At 54.0% G+C, this 22,820-nt stretch overlaps 4 protein-coding genes across 5 annotated transcripts in view; 2 read left to right on the top strand and 2 right to left on the bottom strand.

Moving 5' to 3' along the window:
• The first annotated feature begins 118 nt into the window (after positions 1-118).
• LOC117645356 (charged multivesicular body protein 2b) lies at positions 119-1,810 on the top strand. Of its 2 annotated transcripts, none has more exons than XM_034385482.1 (2): positions 119-248; positions 438-1,810. In XM_034385482.1, exon 2 carries the CDS (start codon positions 441-443, stop codon positions 1,077-1,079), a length of 639 nt encoding a protein of 212 aa, XP_034241373.1. In that variant the 5' UTR covers positions 119-248; positions 438-440; the 3' UTR covers positions 1,080-1,810. The 2 variants fall into 2 exon arrangements, with proteins under 2 accessions (XP_034241373.1, XP_034241384.1); XM_034385493.1 differs by having other exon boundaries at positions 130-248; positions 402-1,810.
• LOC117645351 (bumetanide-sensitive sodium-(potassium)-chloride cotransporter-like) lies at positions 1,798-18,166 on the bottom strand. Its single transcript, XM_034385469.1, is given in 21 exon segments — positions 1,798-2,415; positions 2,496-2,604; positions 2,694-2,851; positions 2,925-3,039; positions 3,126-3,235; positions 3,321-3,483; positions 4,035-4,261; positions 4,343-4,421; positions 4,424-4,583; positions 4,664-4,875; positions 4,962-5,097; positions 5,184-5,305; positions 5,387-5,618; positions 5,704-5,898; positions 5,985-6,124; positions 6,209-6,323; positions 6,408-6,661; positions 6,741-6,836; positions 6,946-7,108; positions 13,884-14,056; positions 17,682-18,166. Coding segments are annotated over 21 exon segments (3,273 nt in total). The 5' UTR covers positions 17,860-18,166; the 3' UTR covers positions 1,798-2,279.
• A 217-nt stretch (positions 18,167-18,383) lies between these two features.
• Positions 18,384-20,275, top strand: LOC117653441 (death-associated inhibitor of apoptosis 1-like). Its single transcript, XM_034399103.1, has 4 exons — positions 18,384-18,677; positions 19,069-19,615; positions 19,708-19,889; positions 19,974-20,275. Exons 2-4 carry the CDS (start codon positions 19,069-19,071, stop codon positions 20,025-20,027), a joined length of 783 nt encoding a protein of 260 aa, XP_034254994.1. The 5' UTR covers positions 18,384-18,677; the 3' UTR covers positions 20,028-20,275.
• Positions 20,276-20,332: 57 nt separating this feature from the next.
• The window catches only part of LOC117653432, a 120,468-nt gene continuing 117,980 nt past the window's right edge, over positions 20,333-22,820 (bottom strand). Inside the window, exons 6-7 of the mRNA XM_034399090.1 lie at positions 21,640-21,853; positions 20,333-21,549 (exon numbers count right to left, since the gene is read on the bottom strand). Of these exons, the coding sequence (XP_034254981.1) occupies positions 21,449-21,549; positions 21,640-21,853 (315 nt within the window). The 3' untranslated portion in view covers positions 20,333-21,448. The remainder of the gene's footprint in view (positions 21,550-21,639; positions 21,854-22,820) is intronic.

Genomic DNA, 22,820 nt, shown 5'->3' with positions numbered 1-22,820 from the left:
CGATCGTAGTATCTTGGAAGTCCGGTGTACGCTGTGTAGTGCCAACTGAGCTTCAGCAGCGGGAGAAGGGAAGGGAAAGGGGGCGGGGGCGGGAGAGGCCAGGGGAGCGGAGGGGGAGGGGGAGGGGACTTGAGACTTCTGACGGTGCGACTGCGACCTCGGCTGTGTTTTGTGTGATTCAGTTTCTGTCATTTTTGCAGCTGTAAGAAACCTGCCTTGAAGTCATTGCCTTCGGGTGACGTACTCCGGTAGGAATACTTCTCTTAAATAGTGAAATTATTTGATTTTGATGTGAGGGCTGACAGTTAACTTATGATATATTACACAACAGTTGCTGCAAAAGACCCCTTTAGGTTAATCTTGCAGTTGTCCCCCTACTGACATGCATGACTCATTTTTAGGTTTCCCTCATCTCCGTTTTTATTTTATTTTGGCAGACAATGGATTGGCTTTTTGGTTCCAAGCCAACTTTGAAAGAGCAGCAAAGGGAGAATGACCGTTCTCTGCGGAAAGCAAATCGAGACATGGACCGAGAGAGAAGACATTTGGAAATGGAAGAGAAAAAACTGGAACAGGAAATTAAGAAGATGGCGAAAGAAGGTAACAGGGATGGATGTGCTATCCTTGCTAAACAGTTAGTAAATTTAAGGAAACAGAAAAGCCGCACCTTAGCTGCCAGTGGTAAAATTCAAAGTGTTGGATACCATAATAAGGCTATGGGTGCAAATGTCAAGTTAGCAGATGCAATGGGTACCACAGCAAAGACAATGTCCACTATTAATAACATCATGAAGCCAGAAAAAATTGCTGCTGACATGCGAGCCTTTGGTGAGGCCTCAATGAAGATGAGTATGACTGATGAAATGATTAACGACACCTTAGATGACATCATGGCTGGATCCGATGAGGAGGAGGAAACTGATCAGGTTGTGCAGCAGGTACTAGATGAGATAGGCATTGAGATTTCTGGGAAAATGGCCAGAGCTCCTGCCACCCATGATACCATTGGGGTATCATCCAAGTCCAAGCTGCCCACTGATGATGAAATTGAGGCCCAGCTAGCCAAGCTCAGAGCCTGATTTTGCCACTCATCACCTCTATGTGTAGTTAAATTTAAATCAAAATAGTCACCTTTAATAAAATGGATTTTGATTTCAAGTTTCTGTCAATATTCTGGGAGTGAGATGTCATACTCCTCCATGGATTCAGGAGGGTTGCTTATTTTTTATTTTGTAAAATAATTTATGGTTATTTTGTGCTTTTGTGTAGTATTAATTCTGAACCTGCGTTGTTGGGTCAGAAACCCCCCTGGGGTTTTCTTCGTATGATGGAGTAACATCCCATTTTATTTTTACATGTTTACGTCCCTTTGTTTTATTTTCTATAAGCACTGAATTTTGATCAGTCTTATGTGCCCCCAATTCTCCAGCTTGTTACAGTGGTCCATTTCTTTAACATAGCACATTTGCCTATTTTTTTATGTGCTTGATTTGCTGTCAGTGAAAACGTTCTGTGTGATTATCTCCAGATAATGTGGTTTCTGAGAAGCCACATTTTCAATCAAATTTTTATGTTGAAATCAAGCAGCTCAACCATAAGACTATTTGGAAAATGTTAAATATAAGCCAGTTTAAGGAGAAAGAGTGGCTCTTTTGTGATATAATAAGGCTAGTCTTTTACTTGGAAAGATTGTAACTTGACGCACAATTACTAAGCTAATTTTAATTTTGTATACGTTTCCAGATCTAGTTTCTATCTTTAGTTCTTCATGAGAGGATTTGAATTTGCAATACAATATTTTTGCTTTAAACTGTTTATTCTGCTTCTTGCCTATGATATATCAACTTACAAATACTGCAAAAATACTTCCCACTCAAGGAAAAATTAACAAAGTAACAGGACACTTAATTATTATCAATATCTCCTAGCATTCTATTTTTGCTATATGTTCATTAATTACAAGCTAATCAACATAAATTTGGTCCCATACACCCTGTCTGATGGTCATTCAATATTACACCAGGGCCTACCTGAAACGTCTACACAGTTTCTTGACTTCAAAACATTTTTAACCGTTATCAAAATTTTTTGAATAGCATTGTGCTTACAATTTATAACAGTGGTATTTCCCAAGCATCACAACTGATAGAATTCCTTTCACAAAGTCTAACTATCCTTTACAGGTAAAACAAACCCATGTTGTCACAAACTACAACTTTCCAACAAATATTGGGCATATCTGGACGGAAACATTCAAGATGACATCAATCTTATTTTGATCAAGAATAAAAAGTGAGAACGGATGTCTGATTTCCACGCACTAACAGGAATGGGGGCATGTCTTTGGTCAGAACTTCTAGCCATGCCATGTAAAGCGATGCTGACACCACATTTTTCCTGGGCATTGGGAGGGTCCTGCAAGAAAAGAAACTCAACAAGCATTAGGAAATTATGAAATACTTAATTTAAAAACATTATTCTGCAAGTATCCTTACATCACAACCAGATTTGCTTCACTTGAATGCTCTTGTAAAAGTTCACGCAATCGTAGATGTCTGTTTGTCTTATCTTTCATAGCAAGGAGATCTGCCTCAGTAATACCTACTGCAGATATAAAGTAAATTGGTTAGTTTGAACATATGCACGTGTCTCACTAGGGTTTCATTGCTGCAAGAATAGTTTGATCAACTTACATTTACTCTCATTGTCGTCTTCAGACTCTGGAATCTTAAATGGAGAAATCAAGTCATCAAAGAATGACACTGTTGAATCTTTTGGTTTCTTAGTGATGTCAGGAATGAGCTTAAGAGCCGAGTAGTCAATTCGGAACTTAGCTAACAAACTCGCCATGCTGTTAAAGGTATTGGAAAATCAAAATACTGACAGAGAAATGATATAGTGCACTGAAGGGATAAATGCATTACCTCCTTTGTTCATACTCTAGCTCAGCAGATTTATTAGCCAAAGTAAAGACTCTCAGCTTGCAGTCAGACCAGTTTCCTCTTGTTGTGATAATATAAGGCAAGAGGAGTGTAAGACCTAATTGGATTTATAAAAGAGATAAGTTTAATAAGAATGCAAAGATGAAAAAAATAGTGAATGATAAAAAGAAATGTTCACTTCACCTCCATCATCATATAACCACCACACATCAATTGTTCCTTTCTTCTGCTTGCGCTGAAATCTTGTTAAACTATTCAAAACGTCTTTGGGCAGATCAACATCACCAGCTCCCCTAGAAATATGCCCAATTTTGTTAGAAATTTATTTCATGTCTAGCATTAATTAAGGAAGAAAATAAATTATAAGGTGGTAAATACTTGTAAAGATCAGCATTTGAATCACGCTTCTTTTTCTCCTTTTTAGAGAGTTTTTCATCATGTTCAGGAGTTCCATCAGTATCATCGGCATTTGGACTGCCACTTACTCGAGATTTGTTCATGTTGGGTGTTGGGGGAGATGACAAATCACTGACACTGCTTGCTGAAATTAGATAAATCAAAGTTACTATAGGGAAAACTATGTACCAGATTGTAGAGGCAATAATGGGGGTAAAATGAAAGCAAAGATGCAACATCCACATCCATAAAGGAAAATCACAATAATAACCATTTTTTTAAAAAATGAAGCGTGCAGCCGCATAACCAAATCAATTACAAACCTAGAAAATTAAATTACATATCTTATCATGAAAACGAAAAACAAAGTTATGTGTTTAAAAGAAAACTAGAAAGAAAGCAACACACACATGTGATAAAGCTATTCAAAAAATAGTTTGGTTGGAAAAGTATAGGAAATAATAATCCTAAGGGTGAAAGCTACAAATTCGTCATGCTGGAAAACACAACATTTTTATAAAAACCCTCATTTTGAGAGCTTCTCACCAACACCAAGAGCCCAATAAAGACCTGCACATTTAAAAAATCAAGGAAACCAAATCACTATCAACAGACCTTGTTGTGGCAAATTTTAAAAATTCACTATTCTGTTTCAAGTGATGCAAACATAGTTGGAAGGAAATGAATGGGCCTTACCAGTGGACAGTTGAGAAAACGATTGATTATGTGGAATGGAGAGAGACTCTTGTGAGTTTTGTCGAGTCCTGTTACAGCTTCCTGGTGCAGACATTCCTACAACTGATGATACTTGAGGTATGTTTCCATTCTGACGAGGCTCTTCTGTCTCAGATAAGATTTTAGAATAGTCCAAGCCCCCCTCTACTCTTAAAACAGCCACAGCCATGTGTAAGTCCAGCGCTTTGCTAAAAAAATGATTTTACATTAGTGAAATTTTTCAGTTACTAAAACACAAAATATAGGCGGTTGAAGAGTTTCACACTGACTGCATTGTGTTGAAGTACATGGAAAGTTCCTCTGATTCACAAGTGGACCAATCACTTTTAAAGCCCATGAGGAGGATGTTGGCCGTAGTTTTCCAACACCAGATGCTTGGATTAAGGCTCTGGCTCCTTCTTCAAAGGAAGATTCATCAATATGCGAATAAAAAGCTCTAATTTTGTGAGCCCTAAGCCAATTGTGAGCTTTAAATGTTAAAGCATTGCGAACTCGCTGAGGTACTGAGCTCTGAAACATTGATTTCACTGTGAGTCAAGAAAGAAAAATGTTGACATCTTTCTGTTAAATTAAAAAAATAAAATGTATACCTTTACAATATGGCCACAAATAAGGAGTGAAAGATTCTTTGTCATGAGGAAAGCAAAGTCAATAAGAGGTGGGCGGTAGTTGGGCATGCCACTGAGAATAAGAATCTGAGGACGGTAATTTTTTACATGATCTTCGACATAGTTCAATTGTTGAACTGAGTTCAATGCATTTTTGTAAGTCTGTGCTTGTGTTGTAGAGCCCCAGTTCACATCTGAAAACAAATTTGAATTTTTTTCAGGGTGATGCTTGCTTAATAAAATGTAAAAATCCATGTGCCCACTATCACTTCACACTCACCAGGTTTTCTATGTGACACAATTAAGTAGAGTGCCAAAACAATGCCTAAAGTAATCAGAGCAGTAGACCAGCTAATCAAAAACATAACAGACACACAAAGCACAGCCCCAAGAAGTGACAGCCACATGTTGTAGAACTGGAAAAGAAAATGGGGGCATCATTATGGAGGTTTCTTACCGTTTTTTGTTTCTTTTTCTTGATGGTAGAAAGAAAATGTTTTACCTTGAATGTTGGACGCCAACCAACAGGCTTTGCAAGAGATGCATGGAATGTACTGAAGTTAATCAAGGCATATGCAGCAAGGAAAAAGTTTGATATAAGAGGAGCAATAGCGTCAAGTTCACCTAAATAAAAAGATTAAAAATTAGATTAATGATCGCTTTAGTATGTATTTTGAGTATGAGCTCAAGTCCATTTTATCTTACCGATGAGAATGAATACAATGGCAATGATAAAAGTGAGGACATATCCACGCACAGGCTCGTTATTTTTACCAAAGCCTTTGGAAAACCAGAAAATGTATGGGTACAACCTGTCTTTGCAAAGAGCCTGGAAGACTTTTGGGGCAGACACCAAGCTGGCAAGTGCTGATGACAGAGTTGCAGCAAAGCAGCCAGCATAAATGAGTGGCCCAAATGCTGATACCATCTCCACAACCTTTAAGTAATAGTTTTTGACTTTATTTTATGCATATTTTATCCTCTTAGACATCAATGGTGTGTTAACACACAATCAAACCAACCTGGAAATTGTTCTGAAGGCCATACATGCACGTGCGGTTTGCACAATTTGCAAAAGTTCCGTTGAGAAGTTCAGAAACATCTCCACTGGCATCCCTTAAAACAACAGCCCCAGCAACAATTGCTATTAGAATGTATGAGAGAGAAGTGAGGACAATTGAAAGAAGTGTTCCTTTGGGGATGGCACCCTGAGGATCCTGTCAAACAAAGCAGAAACCAGGCTAAAAGAATTATTCAGTCTCTTTTCACATTTAGATAATAATCATTATCATATGTAGCTTACCTTCAAGTCTCCTGATATATTAGCTCCAGCTAGAATCCCCGTAGCGGCAGGGAAGAAAATGGCAAAAACTGAAAAGAAGTTGTGCTGCTCTCCTTTCTGAATACGATAATCAGAGAGGAAATTTGATGATATTGTATCAACTGAAATAAAATGAGAGTCCAAAATTAATTTTAAAGGGGCTATCATAAACACAAATTATTTTGGAACAGACTAAACGAACGTACCAGAAAATCCAGTGAAACCACGAGCTTTGTCTTCATCAGAAATAGGCCCAATAAGTGCTCCAATAAAAAAATCACCAATAGCAACCAACAAAATTATTAACAATACAAATTGAGCCTGTAAAAATTAAAAATGAATACACATGTAGATCATTAAAGTATAGCAAGATGGAATGAAATGAGCTTTGAGAAAGTTACAAACCTTAGCTTCCCATTCCATGCCAATCACAACAATACCTGTCAGTAACAGCATTGTGATAGAACCAACTATTCTCACATCCTGAGTGCCACCATCAACAATTTGTACATCAAATGAATGCAGCAAGTCTCTTAAAGATTCACAGAAGCCGACAACGTACATAGCACAAGCCACAGCATTGGCCAGAGAAAATATCAATCCAATGGACCCACCAAATTCAGGGCCTAGTGATCGTGAAATCATGTAGTAGGTACCACCTGTAAGAAATTTCACCCACCATGAAACCACATGCATCAAAGTAGGGGCAAGAATGTAAGAAAAGGGGATCAACATTACCGCCTTTGATTTCGCCATTGGTACTGATGGCTGACATTGACAGAGCAGTGATAGTAGTGACAATTGTGGTAGAGATGATTAAAAGGACTCCTTGGCCTGTCAAAACAAAACCAAGACATGAGTATTATTTTTAGTAAGCTCTCATCTAAAAAAATAAAAATAAAGAGACAAATAGATTGCATTTGCTGCTCTTATTTTAACTCACCAATTCCTGCCTCTCCAACAACCCATGTGAGTCGAAGGAAAAGCATGACTCCCCAAATATTTAGGAGACATCTTATGAGGACACCAACTATCCATCCAAATTTTACCGTGCCTCCATCAATCAGCCCATTTGGTCCGTTTGCTTTCAAAGTAGCACCAGCAGACTGAAATCAAACAAAGGGAAAATGTCTATGAAGCACCATGGATTAAATAAGATGGAACCAATAATTTTTTTCTCTAGTTTTTTTTTCTAGATGTTTCTGAGAAAATCAAGCCATGTTTTCTGCATCCTTTCATTAGTGCTTATTTAATTGATTGGGACTCGACTGAGTAATGAAAGAAATGTTAAGAGAAAGGCTTTCTGTTCATGTGCAAGTGTTTTAAAGAAAATAATGGCAAAGTTACCATGAGAGGCAAACATCTGTATTAGTGTGGGACTTTCACCGGAAAAGAAAACTGTTACACACTCCTTTCGACAGTTTATTGCAAAATACGAAATACTCTAGTTTCAGTCAGTCTCACAGTCAGGCGAGGAAGCGGCGACTGCGTGAGTACGGGACGGAGGGTGAGAGGGAAGTCCGCTGCGGCCGAGACACGGACGCGGGGGGCGCCAGGGCGGCGTGCGGCAGTGGCAGCGGCAGCGCTGCGGGGACCGCGGCCGAAGCCGAAGCCGGGGCCGAGGGCGGTGCGAAGGCTGCCTCCTCCGTCAGCACCAACTCCCCCAGGTGCACGCTGGGCCACGCGGGCCGCACGTCCTCCACGACCAGGCGGCTGCGTCGCGGTGGCCCCGGTGGCGGTGCCGGTGGCGCCGAGCGTCGGTCTTGCGCGGGGGCAGAGACGGAGACAAGTGCCGGCTGCGGGTCCTCGTCATCGTCGTCACCGTCGCCCTCCTCGTACTGCGTCAGGATGTCCCCCAGCTGCTGCAGTAGCGTGTCGTCCAGCAAGGACAGCCCCTCCTCGCCGAGCTCCCTGTCTCGGCGCGCCTCCACCGCCAGCACGTCGTGGACGGGCTCCACAGCCTTGGGGATCTCCATGGGCAAGGCTCCGCGGCCAGCATGGCCGTGCACTGGGACGTGCGCGGGCAGCCGCATGGGCTGCATGTAGATGCCCAGCATGTAGGCGACGCCGGGTTCGGCGGCCATGCGGGTGCCGCGCGCTGGCGGGCCTGGCGTGGGGATCACGTTGAACATCCCGGAGGCCGGCGCCGTAGGCGGGTAGCTGGGGACGGCCTGCAGCCAGGGCGCCGGCCGCGGCGGCTGCTGCAACGTGGAGCTGCACATGCTGGCCAAGCCGGTGGCCGGCGCGGTTGGCGGCGCGGCTAGGGGCGGTGGTGGCGCCTGCAGCTGGTGGTACGAGCCCTGCAGGGCATTCCCCGGGAACCAGGGCGTCGCCTGGGCCACTGCGATCTGCTGAGGCAAAGGACCGTCTCAGCGCAGCAGGTATCGCAAGGCCTCCAAGAGGTCGGCGTCGTCGGCACTCACCAGGAGCAGCACCACCAGCCAGTTGCTCATCTTTGTGCTGCGCGACGTGGACGTGGAGTACGACTGGCGCCTCAGGCGCACCGCATCGCTTTTATATCCCTGCCGGCTTGAGCCTAGACGCGCTTGACGCCCTGCCCCTCATCCTACGGAAGATGACTTCCTGCGACCCCCCAGCCGGCATGGAGACACTTCGAATATTGGCCCAAGACAACAGAGAGGGAGGGGGCCGCCCTCCTCTGCACGACGCATGGCGTCGCGACGTCGCATCACCGCACCGCCACGCCCGCCACGCCCGACGCATCGCAGCGACGCGGCTTGCCTGCGGTTTGCGACTTTCGCTCTTTTAATTTGACAAAAATGCGCGTTTTCCTCGGCGAGCATTGCCGTTATTGCCGCCATTGCGTGTCGCTGTTACGCTGCAGCTTGCACGCGACGCCACCCATCTGCCGGCGACTGAGGTGGGAGCGGAAGTAAGGATCGTCTCCTAGACTCCGTCGGAACGCCGTCACCGTCACCGTCGTGCTCGCGGCCTGGCAAGCCAAACCTCCTTCCTAGTCGAACCGCCCGGCCCGGCCGCCGGAGCGCCGCGCCAGGCAGGCAACCCAACGGCCCGGCCGCCGCGCCTTGCGTCGCGTCTCTCGCGCAGAGCGCCGCAGCCGGATGGGTTGCCTATGCTGCGGATGGCAGGATCTGCAGCGGAGCGTGGCAGCGTGGCCGGACGCGGCAGGTGTTCGATTTCGAGTTTCGACTCGGACGCACCCACTGGCCACCAATGCGACGCCATGCCATGCCAGTGGCGACGCACCGCGACGCACCCAGTCCATTGGCCGCCAGTGGCGTGTCACACGCCGCGACGCCGAGCGTGAATGTTTCACGGAACGCTGCCGTGAATAAGACAGTCGTCCAGTCGCTGATTTACGGGTCGATCCGCGTCGTCGTCGTCGTCCACCGCACGCCGCATCGCAAGCCACAGTGTACAGTGTACACGCAGCCGCTATTTACGGCCTAGACGGGCACGCCGCGAGAGTCGCTAGTCGTGACTAGGTCGGGGCCCTGGCTTTGGTGCGGCGATAGCCACTGACTAGCCCACCGACGGGGAGCGAGTTGACACAGCCTAGCGCGCCGAAACGCGCGGCAGGTGCGCCTAGAGGTGCGCCGGGTTTCGGACAGGTGGACTATGACGCGGCGCGCCATCGCCGCCACCCGGACTCGAACCCTGGCGCGTCCTCTAGTTGGCCTCGCCGGGCGCCAACGCCCCGGGCTTAATTGTTGCTCGGGTCGTCGACCAGGCCCTGCAGCAGGCCCGGCAGGTCTGCAGGACGGCGGGGAGGCTCGCGGAGCGCACGCAATGCACCGGACACCGCAGAGTGCGAGGCATTCCCGGAGTGGCAGGCCTGCAGTGCCTTCGCTCCGTCTCTCGCACTCATGGGGCGTCCCCGGTCCCGTCGGGGTGCCACAGGAACTCGTTGGCGGACGCAGCAACCGCCCTGAGGACGCGCCCACGTTCACGTCACGTCCTCGTCACGTCCGCGTCACGTCAAAGGCACTCACGCGAGATCCGCGCGGTGCAACGGAGGTACAGCCAATGGACTTGAATTAGCTAAACGAGCAGGCGCCCCGCGCCGGGCGCCCCGCCGGGACAGGGGGCGGGGCGGGGCGGGGCGGGGCCGCGAGGGGCGGAGGGCGGGCCGCGGATCTGTCCCGCTCCCACCGGATGAAACCCGATGGACCTTCCCGGGCGACCGTTTACCGCTTGTATTTCACTCCGTTTATGTTTACCAAACACACTGATAGTCGGCAAGTCTGCATACCGTCGTGCCGGCGCTGTGCTGTCGTCGGCACGTCGGCACGTCGGCAGCGCGCGCCTCCGTGTCTCGGCCGTCGCGGCCGTCTCGGCGGGCAGGGACCGCAGGGACGACGGCGGCGCCCCTAGCACTCCCACGCAACGCCGAGGCCCTGGCGTGGGCGCCGCACGCCGCCGCACGCGCGTGTGTGCGAGTGTCTGTGAGTGACACAGACACCAGCGACATACTCTCCGCCCACGCAGAGTCTTCTTTCGAGCCTGGCGCTGCCGGCGCTGCCCCCTCTCGGTCACCGCGGCACGAATTAACCTCATTAACCTCCTTGTTGCACCGCCCCTCCCCTCCCCCCTCCCCGCCGGCCGCTCTGCGGATTGCCCCGTTCAAAACAAACTCTGCAAATGGGCTGCGAAAAGCTCGGCAGTCGGTGCCTTGCCTTCCAGGCCCTCCAGGCAGCACGCCAAAGGGCTCAGGGCGCGAAGGGCAGGGCGAGGCCCGCTAGGCGAGGCGCCGTCCCAAAGCCATCGGGGCCGCGGCCACCACGCCGCGGGACTACGGGCACGACACTGCTTATTGTGGCGTGAGGCTGACGCCGCGGTTGACAAGCAGCGCCTCCGCAAATAGGGCCGCGATCGCAATTGCGCGACTAATTTGATCAGCTGCAGCGTGAGGCGCGGCACGGCACGGCACGGCCCGGCAGCACGGGGGTCGCGTAGGGCTCCGGCTCAACACCAACAAGGTCAAGGCCGGCGTGACACTGTCTGACACTGTGGCGCCACAAGTCGCAGTTTGGCGAGGGGCTCGTTACTCAGGGAGTGTCATTCGCCCTAATGGACAGCGAGTGCGTGGACGACGCCCTCTCGGGGGTGGGGGAGGGGGAGGGGGGCTGCACGTTCACGGCGGTCACGAACACCAGGCCAGACCAGCATGCTGCGGCAGCTCTCCGGACGGCCCCCTGTCGGCCCCCTGGGTGCCCCCCTTATTTGGCTGATTGTGAGACCGCCTTCATACTGACCTGCCCACACTGGCTGACAGATGAGCACCCGGCCCGAAAAGAGTGTCTATGAGTGAGAGCAGAGGCGAAGGCCTAGAGTGCCTAGAGCGGCGTGCAAAAAGCCAAAAGGAAATGGGGCTCCTCGCAGTCAGCCACTGTGCAGGCCACAGGCCACCCGCAACGCCGTTCCAGCTTGAGCCCCGGCGCCCCGGCCTTGGACCGCCTCGGCCCTGGGCCGCCAGGGTGGTGTCCGTGAGAAAACAAGGCGGTCGCGAAAAAACGAAAAAACAATCAACAAAGAAACGGCGACTGTTTCACGGGCGAAGAAAGTCCATTTCCCTGAAACCCGATTCCCGTCAACGTCAAGGCGGCGTTGGCGGTGCCAGTGTAGGAAATGAGTCCAGGCAGGGACTTGGACTGGCAGCTCTTCTTTTTGCCGTAGTTGTTGATGACGCTGCCGTGGCTTTCTGCGAACGCTGAGCAGAACGAGTGGCGACGTGGCGACTACGCGTGTCTCTCTGCCTGTGTGTCTCTCTCACGCTGCATGGAGCGTGGAGCACTACGGCTCGACTGCGGGCATGGACATGACCAACGTATGCAACAATGAGAAAAAGAGCGGCCTCCCCCAAAGAATTTAGCGTGTCGAAAGTCAGCTTCCAAAATTATTGATGGACCCGCCCAGTAGGTGGAATCGAACCACACTGACGCTAGTCAGCTACAGGTTTGAAGCCTGCACCCCGGACCACCGAGGATCTGCCGGGCGAAAACATCTCGCAGTGGCGACGTATATATCCGTCCGGAATGTTCGCGGAGTCGCCAGCGAGAGCGAACGCCGAACACCGCTCGCCGGACACCGAACATCGCGCACGTCCGGCGCACGTCCTCAGGTGAGGAGGAGCACATGCCGGCACGCCCGCGGCTAGCTCCCGCGGCTCATTCCGAACACTCGCTCCGTCTCTCTCGCACTCGCAGGGCGTCCCGCACGGGATGCGAGAGAGACGGAGCGACAAGACGCCGTTCGGAATCAATCTGCTGCTGCCGGCCGCGGCCGTCGCCCCCGACTGGCCCAGCAGCCTGGGCTGCCTTGGCCCTCGGAGGCTGACTCAGCGGCCGGCCTCATCACCTGGAGGCTGGAGGCTGGGGCCTGGAGGCTGGCGGCCTGGAGGCTGGGGCCAACGGGCTGCTGGAGCGCTGGAGGCAAGTTCATCAAGCGCCGCGCCTCATCGAGCAGTTGCGCAGTTCGACACGCCCCCCCCCCTTTTTATAGCGCCGAATGCAATCGGCCGTGACGCGTGTCGCCGCCCCGCCCTAGGTCCGATTCCGATCGGCGCTCTGTCTCTCTCGCACTCACGGAGCGACCCGGAGGGGTGCAAGAGAGACAGAGCGACGTTCGGACTCCGTCCGCTGCACTGCGCCCGCACGCCCTCGACGGCTTCGACCCGCCATCGGGGCCGTCCTGGAAATTAGTAATTTGCGTGGATGTGGATGTGAGAGCCGAGGCCGCGCCGTCGGGCTGCCGACTCCCGCCGTTTCCTGGCATTCAGCGATCGGCTTGGTTCCGCCGAGGGCAGGGCGGGCAGGGCGGAGCCGTCACCCTTTCGTCACCCCGCACCACTGGGAACACGCAGTACAACGCAGTGTAGTGGACAACGGGGGGCGTGACGGCGACAACGCCCGCGCGCGTCGTCTCTCTCGCACCCCTGCGCAACGCCCCATGGGTGCGAGAGAGACAGAGACCGCTGGCCGCGTGCTCGTTACGTCCGACTGGCCGACGCACGCGGGGCACAGCGGCCCCGGCGCCGCCCCGGTTGGAACCGACTGCGAACCGGTTGCACTGCGCATCCATGCATCCATGCCACTGCGAAAATGGCAAACATTGCGGCGCAGTGTCTGCAGTCTGCGGAGGTATTCGGATACAATGCAGGCTCGCTCAGCAGAAACCGAGTACCCGAGTAACTAGCGGAGCGCCGGGCCCTTGGCGTGCGACGTCCGCGTCCGCGCGCAGCGGCCTCGCCCCCCCCCCTTTCCACACACAATCATGGCACCGGTGCCAAATACTGCGGGGGCGTTGCGCATTGCGCCGCGAAACGGCACAACAACGGCACCTCGCCGCTCCTCGCCGCACCGAGACACCCATACCAGACTTCATGACTTCGGCGACGTGCGATGACGGCCGCCAAAACGCGGCTGGACGCGCGCCATCGGCGGAGAAAGCGCGGCAGGAGCTGCAAAGGTTGTGTTGGAAAAGGGTGTCTGGAACGGGGGAAGAGTGTTTGCCAAAGTGTCTTTTCGGCTCATTGATTGATTGTAGGGTTGCAACGTTGGCACTCTGGCCGGGCGTGAAGATCGGTCCTCCTGCCATCACCCCCGCACAGAGGGCCACAAGACCGGAGGCGGAGGCGGCCAAAACTCCAGAAGCGTTTTGACCTCCAGGGTCGCTAAATGGGACTCGAACCAAACTTCTGACCCCACCAACGGATTCCTCGTTCGCAAAGCAATCCGTTGGTGGGGTCCCGCGTTCGATTCGAGCCCTGTTTAGCGACTCTGGGGCTCAAAACGCGTCTTGAGTTTTGGCCGCCTCCACCACCGGTCTTCTGGCCCACTGTGCGCCTGCATCAAGACCCTCGGCGTCATGGCCGGGGCCGCCCCGGTGCCACCGCTTTACCTTGGCCGTGAGCGTGGCGTTGTGCAGCTCCTCCATGGTGGGCCGGTACACGGCCTGGATGGACATGATGTTCCGGTAGTTGTCCAGGCGCGGCAGCGCCTCCCGCGTCAGCTGGCGGAAGCTCTTGGCGTTGCGCGTGTCGTAGTTGTTGGTGTCGCCCGAGGTGGGGCGGCCTGGAACAAGCAGCACTGGTTCAGCTGACTCGCACGACTCGCACTCACGGGGCGCCGTGGCGGTGCGAGAGAGACAGCGACGAAGCCGCGAGGCGTCGAGCGGCGTTCATTGGTCGGTGACCTGGCCGGCGAGCTCGGCAGCCTATCGGAGCCTGGCGGTCGATCCCGGTGACATCATCGTTAGAAGGAACAAGGCGCACACCGCGTACACTCAGTGTATTCATTCAGCACTCGGAAGTGACGTTCCCGCCGTCGCAGAAGGAACCCCTTATCGCGTCCGCTAGGACCTGCTCTCCGGATTCGCTTGGGCGCTATCACCGGTAGCATCGCACTTCGAAATGCACTTAGAGCGATTACAAAGTCATTTACGCAATCAGGGCTCGCCACTGTCACGGCCACATCTACTGTATCTGTGTGCGTGAGTGGTGAGTGTGTATGTGTGCCGAAGGATAACGAATGGAACAGTGTCCTTGTCGGGGCCGCGCCGCCGCCCCGACTCGCTCGGAGGCGAAACCTTTGACGGGTGCTTATCACGCCCCACGCGGACGCGACGCGGACGCGGCGAGCTGACATTTCGGGGCGGCATGAGTGCGCCGCAGAACGTACCGCCAGCCAGCCAGCCAGCCAGCCCCACCCCCCGGCCTAATCTCTGACTCGGAAATGACGTGGCGTCACCGAATGGAAGCACCGCGACGACGACGGCCGGCCAGTCTGCCGCTGTCTCGCTCGCTCTCATGGGGTGTCCCGTGGGAGTGCGAGAGAGACAGCGACGGAGTGCTGTTCGGACTGCCTGCAGTGAGTCGCCAAGTCAAGTGCAAGGCCCTTTGAAAATAACGCTGTGGTGACGACGACGGAGCGCCTCCTGCCTCCTCCCCCGCCGACGTGCCCGCCTCGCCACCACCCCAGGGCCCAGGGCCTGGTCCGCGGCGCCGGGCGTGGCGGCACGGCGGCGCTGGAGACACAGCACCCCGTTGACGTCATGCCAGCGCTACGCCTGACTGGCGGTCTATGGCGCCGCGGTGGCGGCGGAGTGGCGGCTGTATCGGGCGCCGCGGTCCGCCATAGTGCCTCACGCACTCGGTGACGCGCACGCCGACCTTAAAAAATAGCGGAGCGTAGCACCACCCTCGGCTTGGCGCTCGGCGTGGCATTGCAATGGGCGCGGGGCGGGGCGGGGCGGGGCGGGGCGGGGCGCCTCAATTGTTCCCGCGGCCCAGCGCAGCGGGACACAGTGGGACGACGACGACTTCTACGATGCAGCCGCCAACACCGCCACGGCGTCTAGACGCCACCGTCCGAACGCGGCATCCTGCGGCCGAGGAACGAGCAAGTCGGTGAAGAACGAGAGCAAGCGGGAGCTGCTTGCCCTCCGATTCGGCCCTGCCTTCGATTCGGCCAGTCCGAACTCGGACGAGATGGCGTATGGAGATTGGACGAGGAAGGCGCGTCGATACCATCGATACGCGCACGACCCAGTTTGGACACCGCGCTCCTGAACGCGAACACCCGAAGGACCCTTCCGGTCCAAGGCGGCCCAAGGCGTGTCTTGCCCAAATGGGAGTTACAATGAGGTGATCCGCCGCCTGCAGGCCCGCTGCCGACGTCGCTGTCTTTGACGCACTCATGGAGCGTCCCGTAAGGTGCGAGTGCGAGAGGGACAGAGCGACGAAAGTCCTTCGGGATCGGCCGGCCGATTTGGAAGGCAATCAAGGCCAGCCCTGCCAGCGCACGATTCGATCGGAATAGGAATCCAGTGCACTACTTTGCGGTCTGCGAGCTCTCAGAGACGGGTCGCCCGGGTCGGGCGGCGAGAAGCCACATGGCCATGCGGGGCACATGGACGCATGGACGCAGATGGCGCGAGCGGCAGCAGGAAGGGGTCGTCCTTCGACGCGACAAGGTCACCGAGAGGGAAAGTCGTGAACAGCACCGGTTGGAACCGGGCCGAAATCGGATGAAGGGCTCGCCTCGCCGGACAGGCGTAGGGCATGGGGCCGTACCGGGCGGAGTGACCCAGTGGGCCCCGTGGCGGTGTTGTTACGTTACGCCACCGGGAGGGTCCAGGGAGGCCGCGCGGTGCCGCGGTGAAGCCCCAGGTCGGCGCGCGATCCGCCACCGCGCGCACCGCCACCCACGCACGGTTCCGAATTTTCGCTCCCCTCGACAGCCTCAACCGGATGACTCGGAAGGGGAAAAAAGAGGAAGGGGGGGGGTCGCTTGCGGCGTGCTCGTGCTCACACGTGTTCCTCAGACTAGACTCCGGCCTGCCTCCCGCCTATCTCTCTTTCTCTCTCTCTCTCTCCCATGCAGACGCGCGTTTTCGCGGAACCCGCCGCCACCGCGACGCCGCCGCCTTGACCTTACCGGCCGTGCGACAGAGACGGAGAGAGGCGCCGCGCGGCCACGCAAGTCGAGACGCAAGTCGTTTCGATTGGCCGCGGAAATTTCCCGAAAGCACTCATGGCTGCGATGGTCGCGGCGGCCGGCGCGGCGGACGGCGCGAGGCTCGAACAGGGACAAAGTTGAGCGCCTTTGCACTGCACGGCGAGGCGAGCCAGGCCGGGCCAGGCAAGGGTACAGTGCAGCGCATACGGCTTCGCGCCTCGCTTCGGGCAGGTCGTGCTCTCGAGCGGCTTATCGCAAAAGCAAATCGTTTACTCTGGCGGAACTGAGCAAAAAATGAGAAATTGTTCGGCGCTGCTTCGGCAGCTGAGACAAATATACGTCATGATAGTCGCGAGTACGCCAAGTTCCTCACCGTGCATTACGCAATGTCGACCGGGGCGAGGCAGGACACAACGTAAACGCGCCGATAGGCTTTTGGCACCGCAAAAGAAAAGCCCGTTTGTTTGGCTCTTGTGGTTTTCGCCTATCGTCACGGCGGGCCTCTCTCGGGCTGCCGGTGCCGCCCCGGGCGCCCAGGGCGGGGCCGGCGGGGGCCGGCGGGGGCCGGCGGGAAGCACAGGCACCGAGGGACCGAGGCAGGGGCGGGGCCATGGCGGGGCTGTCGCCCAGGTACATGAACGCGAGACGCTTTTTTGGCGGTCCCCGCCAGGGACACAGCACAGGCCCCCCGGCTTGCCCCCCGGCGTCCGTTTCCTCGGCCTGCCTGAGTCTGCTTTCTCCGGGGGTCGCCCACAAACGAGCAGCGTGAGCACCGCCCCGTGGAGACACAATGAAGGCGACCTCGGAGGCGACAATGTTGTGCGTCACATAGATCACAGCTCACGCGACCAGGTGCGGCGACGCGCCTCCGAAAAGTCAAACAAGGAGGTGCCCCGGGCCGCGGAGAGGGGCCAGAGGTGGCGTTCGCAGCACCGGTCGCAGCGCTGGGGCACTAGTTCCACGTGCAGGGTTCCAGCGTGCTGCATTCCAGACGCACGCTTGTTGCTGCTCCAGGCACCCGGCCGGCTCAGTCGAAGGGGTGGCGCGGGGTGTGGGGTGCCGGATGAATGGCCGAGGGTGCGGGGGGGGGGGGGGGAGGCTCCCGCGGGGTGGCCGACGGGAGGGGTGGCGGCCAGCTGGCGACATGCTCCGCCGGCCTCGAGGAAACGGCGACAAATCCGTCTGCTGAATCGACCGGGCACGATTCGCCAACGAGAGGCCTAGCTTGCAAGGTACTCACCGTCGTCCTGGGCCGTGGTCCCCGTCCTCGACCGGATCTCGACGCGGTCCTCGTCGTCGCACAGCTTCTCCAGCTCGGCGTTCTTGGCGTTGGAGGAGTCCACCCGGTTGACCTGGAAGCGGGTCCTCCGCTCGAGCTCCTCCATCTCCAGGCCGTTGTTGAGGCGGTCCGCGGACATCCTGGCGGTCGTGGCGCGGCCCGCGAGGTCACTGGTGGGGCCTCCTGGTCTTGGTCGCTACTCAAGCACCCGCACCATAACCCCCAAAAGGGCGCAGGGCAGGGATGACTCCGTTTGGCGCCAGTCGTGCAAGCAGTCCCGTCAGTCGCTCGGTCGGTTCAGACGTCCAGGAGCATTTGCACAGCCGAAGTCAGAAACCGGTGGGTGACTCAGATCCAAGTGATTCGCGGCCGCGAGCACGCGTGGACGCGGGCGCGGTGTTCTCGCGCGCGGAGGGGCCTCCTTCTGGCGGCGACCGCGAGAGCCGTGTGAGTGTGAGTTTGAAAGGCCGCCGGCCGCCGCGCCGCCAGTGGGCAAAGAGCGAGAGAGAGTGAGGGGGGAGGCGGGGAGGGGAGGAGATAGACCGCCGCTGACGGGGAGGGGGTGGGGTGGGGGTGAGGTGACTTCGCGTGGCGGGAAAAGCCGACCGCTTTATTTCTCATCCAGTCGCGATACCGAGCGGAGCCTTCTCGAAACACCTGCAGTCTGGCCAACGGTAGCTCAGCCAACACTAAAACGCAGCAAGTTTTAGTTTTGCTTTGAATAACGCCCTCTTCACGTTTGATTAAGTGTGGAATAAAGAATTAAGGGATCGCCGGTGAGATATTTGTCAGAAGAAGGGGTATTGCAAGTGGATCGACATTCGTTGCATTCTGTTGGCGTGGTCTAGCGTCGTGGGCGTCCAGGAAGGAGGCCTTCTACTGGAGTGCAACTGGAGCCTAAGCCCAAATCCTGGAGTCTTGAGTCTTTCAAGGAGAAGCAACCTCCGACAGTGTGAAGTTAGTATCTGTTCATAACGTTGTCCTGAATTTGGTTCATGCAATTGATCATGAAGGGCTGAAAGGACTTTCTTTTGGACCAGCTGTTCTGCTTTCACCCCACCCCTCCACCCCCGTTCTTTGCTGCCTGTTTTATCTTTGAGCCTTGCCGTCTGAAGCCATTGCGTGTCACCTAAATATTTGATTTGTGCCTGATTTTCGGTTGAATTTATTTCTCTGCAGTTCCATCTGATGTTGATGGTGTGCTGCGTTGTGCATCCCTCGACCTCGGCAGGCTTGGCTACGAGCGTGGTGGGGGGGTGTTGTGGGTTGCCTTGGTCTGAAGATGCTTACTTTGTTAGGTCATAATACCTCAGTTCTTGATGTCATTGTATATGTTTCTTTGTTGCAGATGCCTCCAAATCTAAGGATCTTGATACCTCATAGTGAAAATCCAAACTTCAAGGATGAGAAACAAAGACTTGGGTCATATAGAGGCTACCCCTCAAATACTGTTGATGTTCGACAGTTGGCTAAGGCAGGATTCTGGTTTACCAAGAATGAAGATGTTGTATGCTGTGCCTTCTGTGATGTTGAAGTGGGACGCTGGGAGAAAGAAGATAATCCTTTTGAAGAACACAAAAAATGGTCGAAAAAATGTCCCTTCTTAAGCCATCCCTCTGATGTAGGAAATGTTGCTATTGACCCTTCTGGTCCACCGCCACCACTTCCTTTGTTAGAATCTTGTGCCTTTGATTCATGTGGAATTTATGAGAATAGGAAGTCAGATAACTGTCCTATTGTACCATCCCTTGAAAAATTAGGAATCCGCAGGAGATACAGCCCTGCTTACCCTGAATACATCACACTAGAAGCCCGATTAGAATCCTTTGACAAGTGGCCTGGTTCATTAAAACCGAAGCCTCAGAAACTTGCTGATGCTGGCTTCTTTTATAAAGGTAAGTGTTTTTATCACACCCTTTACATATAACTAAAACTGAACGATGCTGCCATTTTCAATACTATGATTTTGCTCTTTGTTATTTTTCAGGACTAGGAGACAAGACATTTTGTTTCCAATGTGGGGGAGGACTGAAAGACTGGGCTTCCACTGATGAGCCATGGAGAGAGCACGCTTTGTATTTTTCCACATGTGGCTATGTAGTACAAACCAAGGGCAGAGAATTCATCCAAGAAGTCTTAGGGAAAAGGCCCGCAACACTTACTCCTGAGGTAACATATTATGAAAATCAAATTTATAGTATTTCAAATAGTATCTTTATAACTAATTCCATTGTTTTCTTATTTTATTTGTAGGAAATTAAATCTCTGGCTCTATCTAAGGAACAAAGTGTTTCAAATGAACCCTAGTTCCACAATGCCCCCAGTCGGCAGGTCATATACAGCACCACTTGTGAATAAGTGCATATTCTGTTTTAACCTAAGGATAGAAGTGTTATTTTATTTTGCTATTTTTTTACCATTTGACATGTTTTAAGTTACCAATGTGATGGAATCAGCCAAAAATTAGAGGATAGTTTTGTTAGTAATTCTGTTACGTTAATTTTAACTGTGTTCCATTTTTAAAGTAACTAAAGATGTTTCTTTCACAAGCTTAACTGGTCTGATTTGAGATTCCTTTGATCCTAATTTTGTCAACAATGATGAGTTCAAGATCACATAAAACATATTTATTTACTTATTCACATTATCAGAGAAATAAATTACCACATTAATTCTACAACAAACTCTCAAATTTGGAAAGGCATATAACACAAAGGAGGGCTCTATATTACCATTAATGGTGACATTTGCTAGAGAATCATGCTGCAGGAACCAATCTAGTTTTACACCTTTGTTACAACCGTTTAGCATGACAGATTGATCTCTGTACCATACCGTTAAGTAGAAGAGGCTCTACAAACCAATTCTTTGTAGTGTACGTCAATTTCTACAGGATTTAAAATTTAGATCTCTATCACTCTGGGGCTTGTTTTCGAATTGTGAACCAGCATTTAATATCTGAGGTGTCAACCACTTTTCTGTAAGGGACTTTATTTTTACATGACTTGCAAATGAAGTGTATAAACACGTCAAGACAGACACATATAAAACAAAAACTATACATGCAACTCATGCATAATTATTTTTAAAAGATTTTTAACAAATTGATAGTTATGAGACCCAGCAATTCTTCCTCACAAATAAAACATACAAGCGCTGGACTTATATCATCATAGAAGGTGAGGAAAATAGAAAGAAAACAATTTCTTGCACAGCAAGGGTGTATCAATGTCTTATTATGTCATTTCATTTCATAGATTATCTTGAATTGATATCAATGTTTCCACAAGCCCAATAAACTAAAGGTGAATTTTTAGATGCTCTTGGCCGAACAAATGGTGGACCGAGAGGTCTCAGGCTTCCGGGTACCGGGAAGTCCCAAGCATGGCTGACTTCTGACTGCCATCTCAGGTGTAAACTACACATGGACGCACACCGCACCTCCTCTCATATGTGGACTCTTCCGTCTTCTGTCACGGACGTCAAGAACGAAAAGAGACCATGCCGCGTCCCGGCCGGGCAGCGCTTCTCTCTCGCCTCCACAATGGAGGGGCCTTTCCTTTGACCGGCACTCTGGAGTACTGAAGATCTGCGGTATCGGGCCTCAGAGGAATGCAGCGACTCAAGGCCGGCGTGCCTCGCAGGCCCAGCCTCCAGGGAGCAGGACCGCGGCGGTGGCCTCGACGGGGTGCTCAGGGGCCGAGGCACAGCCAGGCCAGGCAGGGCCATCATCTCATGGTGGCCGTCAGCCCGGGCAGCACGCCGAGCAGGGCCAGCAGCAGCACGCCGCCCGACGCCGGCAGTCGCACGCCGCCGTTGGGCTGGGTCACTGTGAACACACGGGGGGACACCACGTCACGACGGTCACGACGCGCCTCGCGGCGACGGCCAAACTAAACGGAGACTCCTCAATGCTCACCTCGGGCCGGGATGGGCTGCTTGGTCCGGCGGGGCAGCCTGAGGTACTGGTTGTGGATGAACAGGTGCGGCACCTCGGCGTGGCAGCGCAGCGGCAGCGAGTCGTGGTCGCGCGACCCGGCGAAGTGCTCCTCGGTGAGGCGGAGGTGGAGGTCGAGGCGCGCCTGCAGCAGTCCCTGGGACGTGTTGAGCACCTCGGGGATGCCGTGGCCCACCTGCGTCATCCAGCCGGCGGGAAAGCAAAAAGGCGCACAATGAGAAAACAGAAAGGCAATCCGAAGCACCGAGCCAGGGCGCCAGGCCAGGCCGATGACCAATCAAGGCGCTCTGCTCCGCTCTGCTCCCTCCATGGCTCCCTCCCGCTGCAAGTCGGCCGTCGCCTCGGACTGGTCGGACTCGGCGCGAGTCGCGCCCCTGTCCTGAGGGAGCGGCGCGGAGCGGCGCAAGGAAATAGAAGCCCCAATCCTCACGACGCCTACAGATCGAAATCTCATAAAAATTCAATGAGCTGTAGCGAGCCGGGCCGGCGGGGCGCGGCGGAGCGGGTGGGGCCGAGCGAGCGGTCCAAGATCCTGGCCTGGTGGACCTCTGGTGGGTTCCTGGGGCGCCTGCGGGGCACGTAGCACGCAGGGCGACGCCGTGGCCGGGCGGCGGGGTCGGCGCGGTCGGCGCCGCCAGACGCCTGGGGGGAGCGTGCGGCGGTGCGGCCACGGCGGCGTAGGCCACAATCCACGTCCCCGCCGTGTTATATTGGAATCCCGGCACGCCCACGCCCCGCGCGCCGTGCGCCGTGCGCGCGTCCCAGCGGACACGAGCCCCTCGCCCCTCGCCGGCGACCGGCACGGCCGGCACGGCCAGCACGGCCAGCACGGCAGGCGGCGACGCGTTCGACTCGCGCAGCATGCAAAGGCTGCGGCTGCGGGGGTCGTGAGGGGTTGGGGGTGAGGGGTGTCCCCGTCGCCCCAACTCGCCCTGGCTGGGGGTGCACAGCGGGCGGGGAGACAAATGTCGTCCGGGTCGCCTCGCTCGCCACGGCGGCCACGGTGAGACTGGAGGCCGCACACCTCATTGGTCGCAGCCAGAGCCGAGGCAGTGGCGAGGCAGTGCCGCCAGCAGACAGGCGCCAAAGTATCTCGCCCTACCCCGCCTGACCCCTCGCTTCTTCTCCTTCTTCTCTGTTTT

This window comes from Thrips palmi, unplaced genomic scaffold (genome assembly GCF_012932325.1).
Source record: "Thrips palmi isolate BJ-2018 unplaced genomic scaffold, TpBJ-2018v1 HiC_scaffold_10, whole genome shotgun sequence".
Classification (NCBI taxonomy): Eukaryota; Metazoa; Arthropoda; class Insecta; order Thysanoptera; family Thripidae; genus Thrips; species Thrips palmi.
Note: the sequence above shows the minus strand (reverse complement) of the source record. Positions and strands in the feature narration are given on the sequence as shown.

Excerpts from the sequence above, each read along its gene's own strand:
- LOC117645356 (XM_034385482.1), top strand. The coding sequence starts at position 441 with ATGGATTGGCTTTTTGGTTCCAAGCCAACTTTGAAAGAGCAGCAAAGG.
- LOC117653441 (XM_034399103.1), top strand. The coding sequence starts at position 19,069 with ATGCCTCCAAATCTAAGGATCTTGATACCTCATAGTGAAAATCCAAAC. Across the intron at positions 19,616-19,707 it reads TGCTGGCTTCTTTTATAAAG|GACTAGGAGACAAGACATTT; the intron begins GTAAGTGTTTTT and ends GTTATTTTTCAG. Across the intron at positions 19,890-19,973 it reads CCGCAACACTTACTCCTGAG|GAAATTAAATCTCTGGCTCT; the intron begins GTAACATATTAT and ends TTTTATTTGTAG.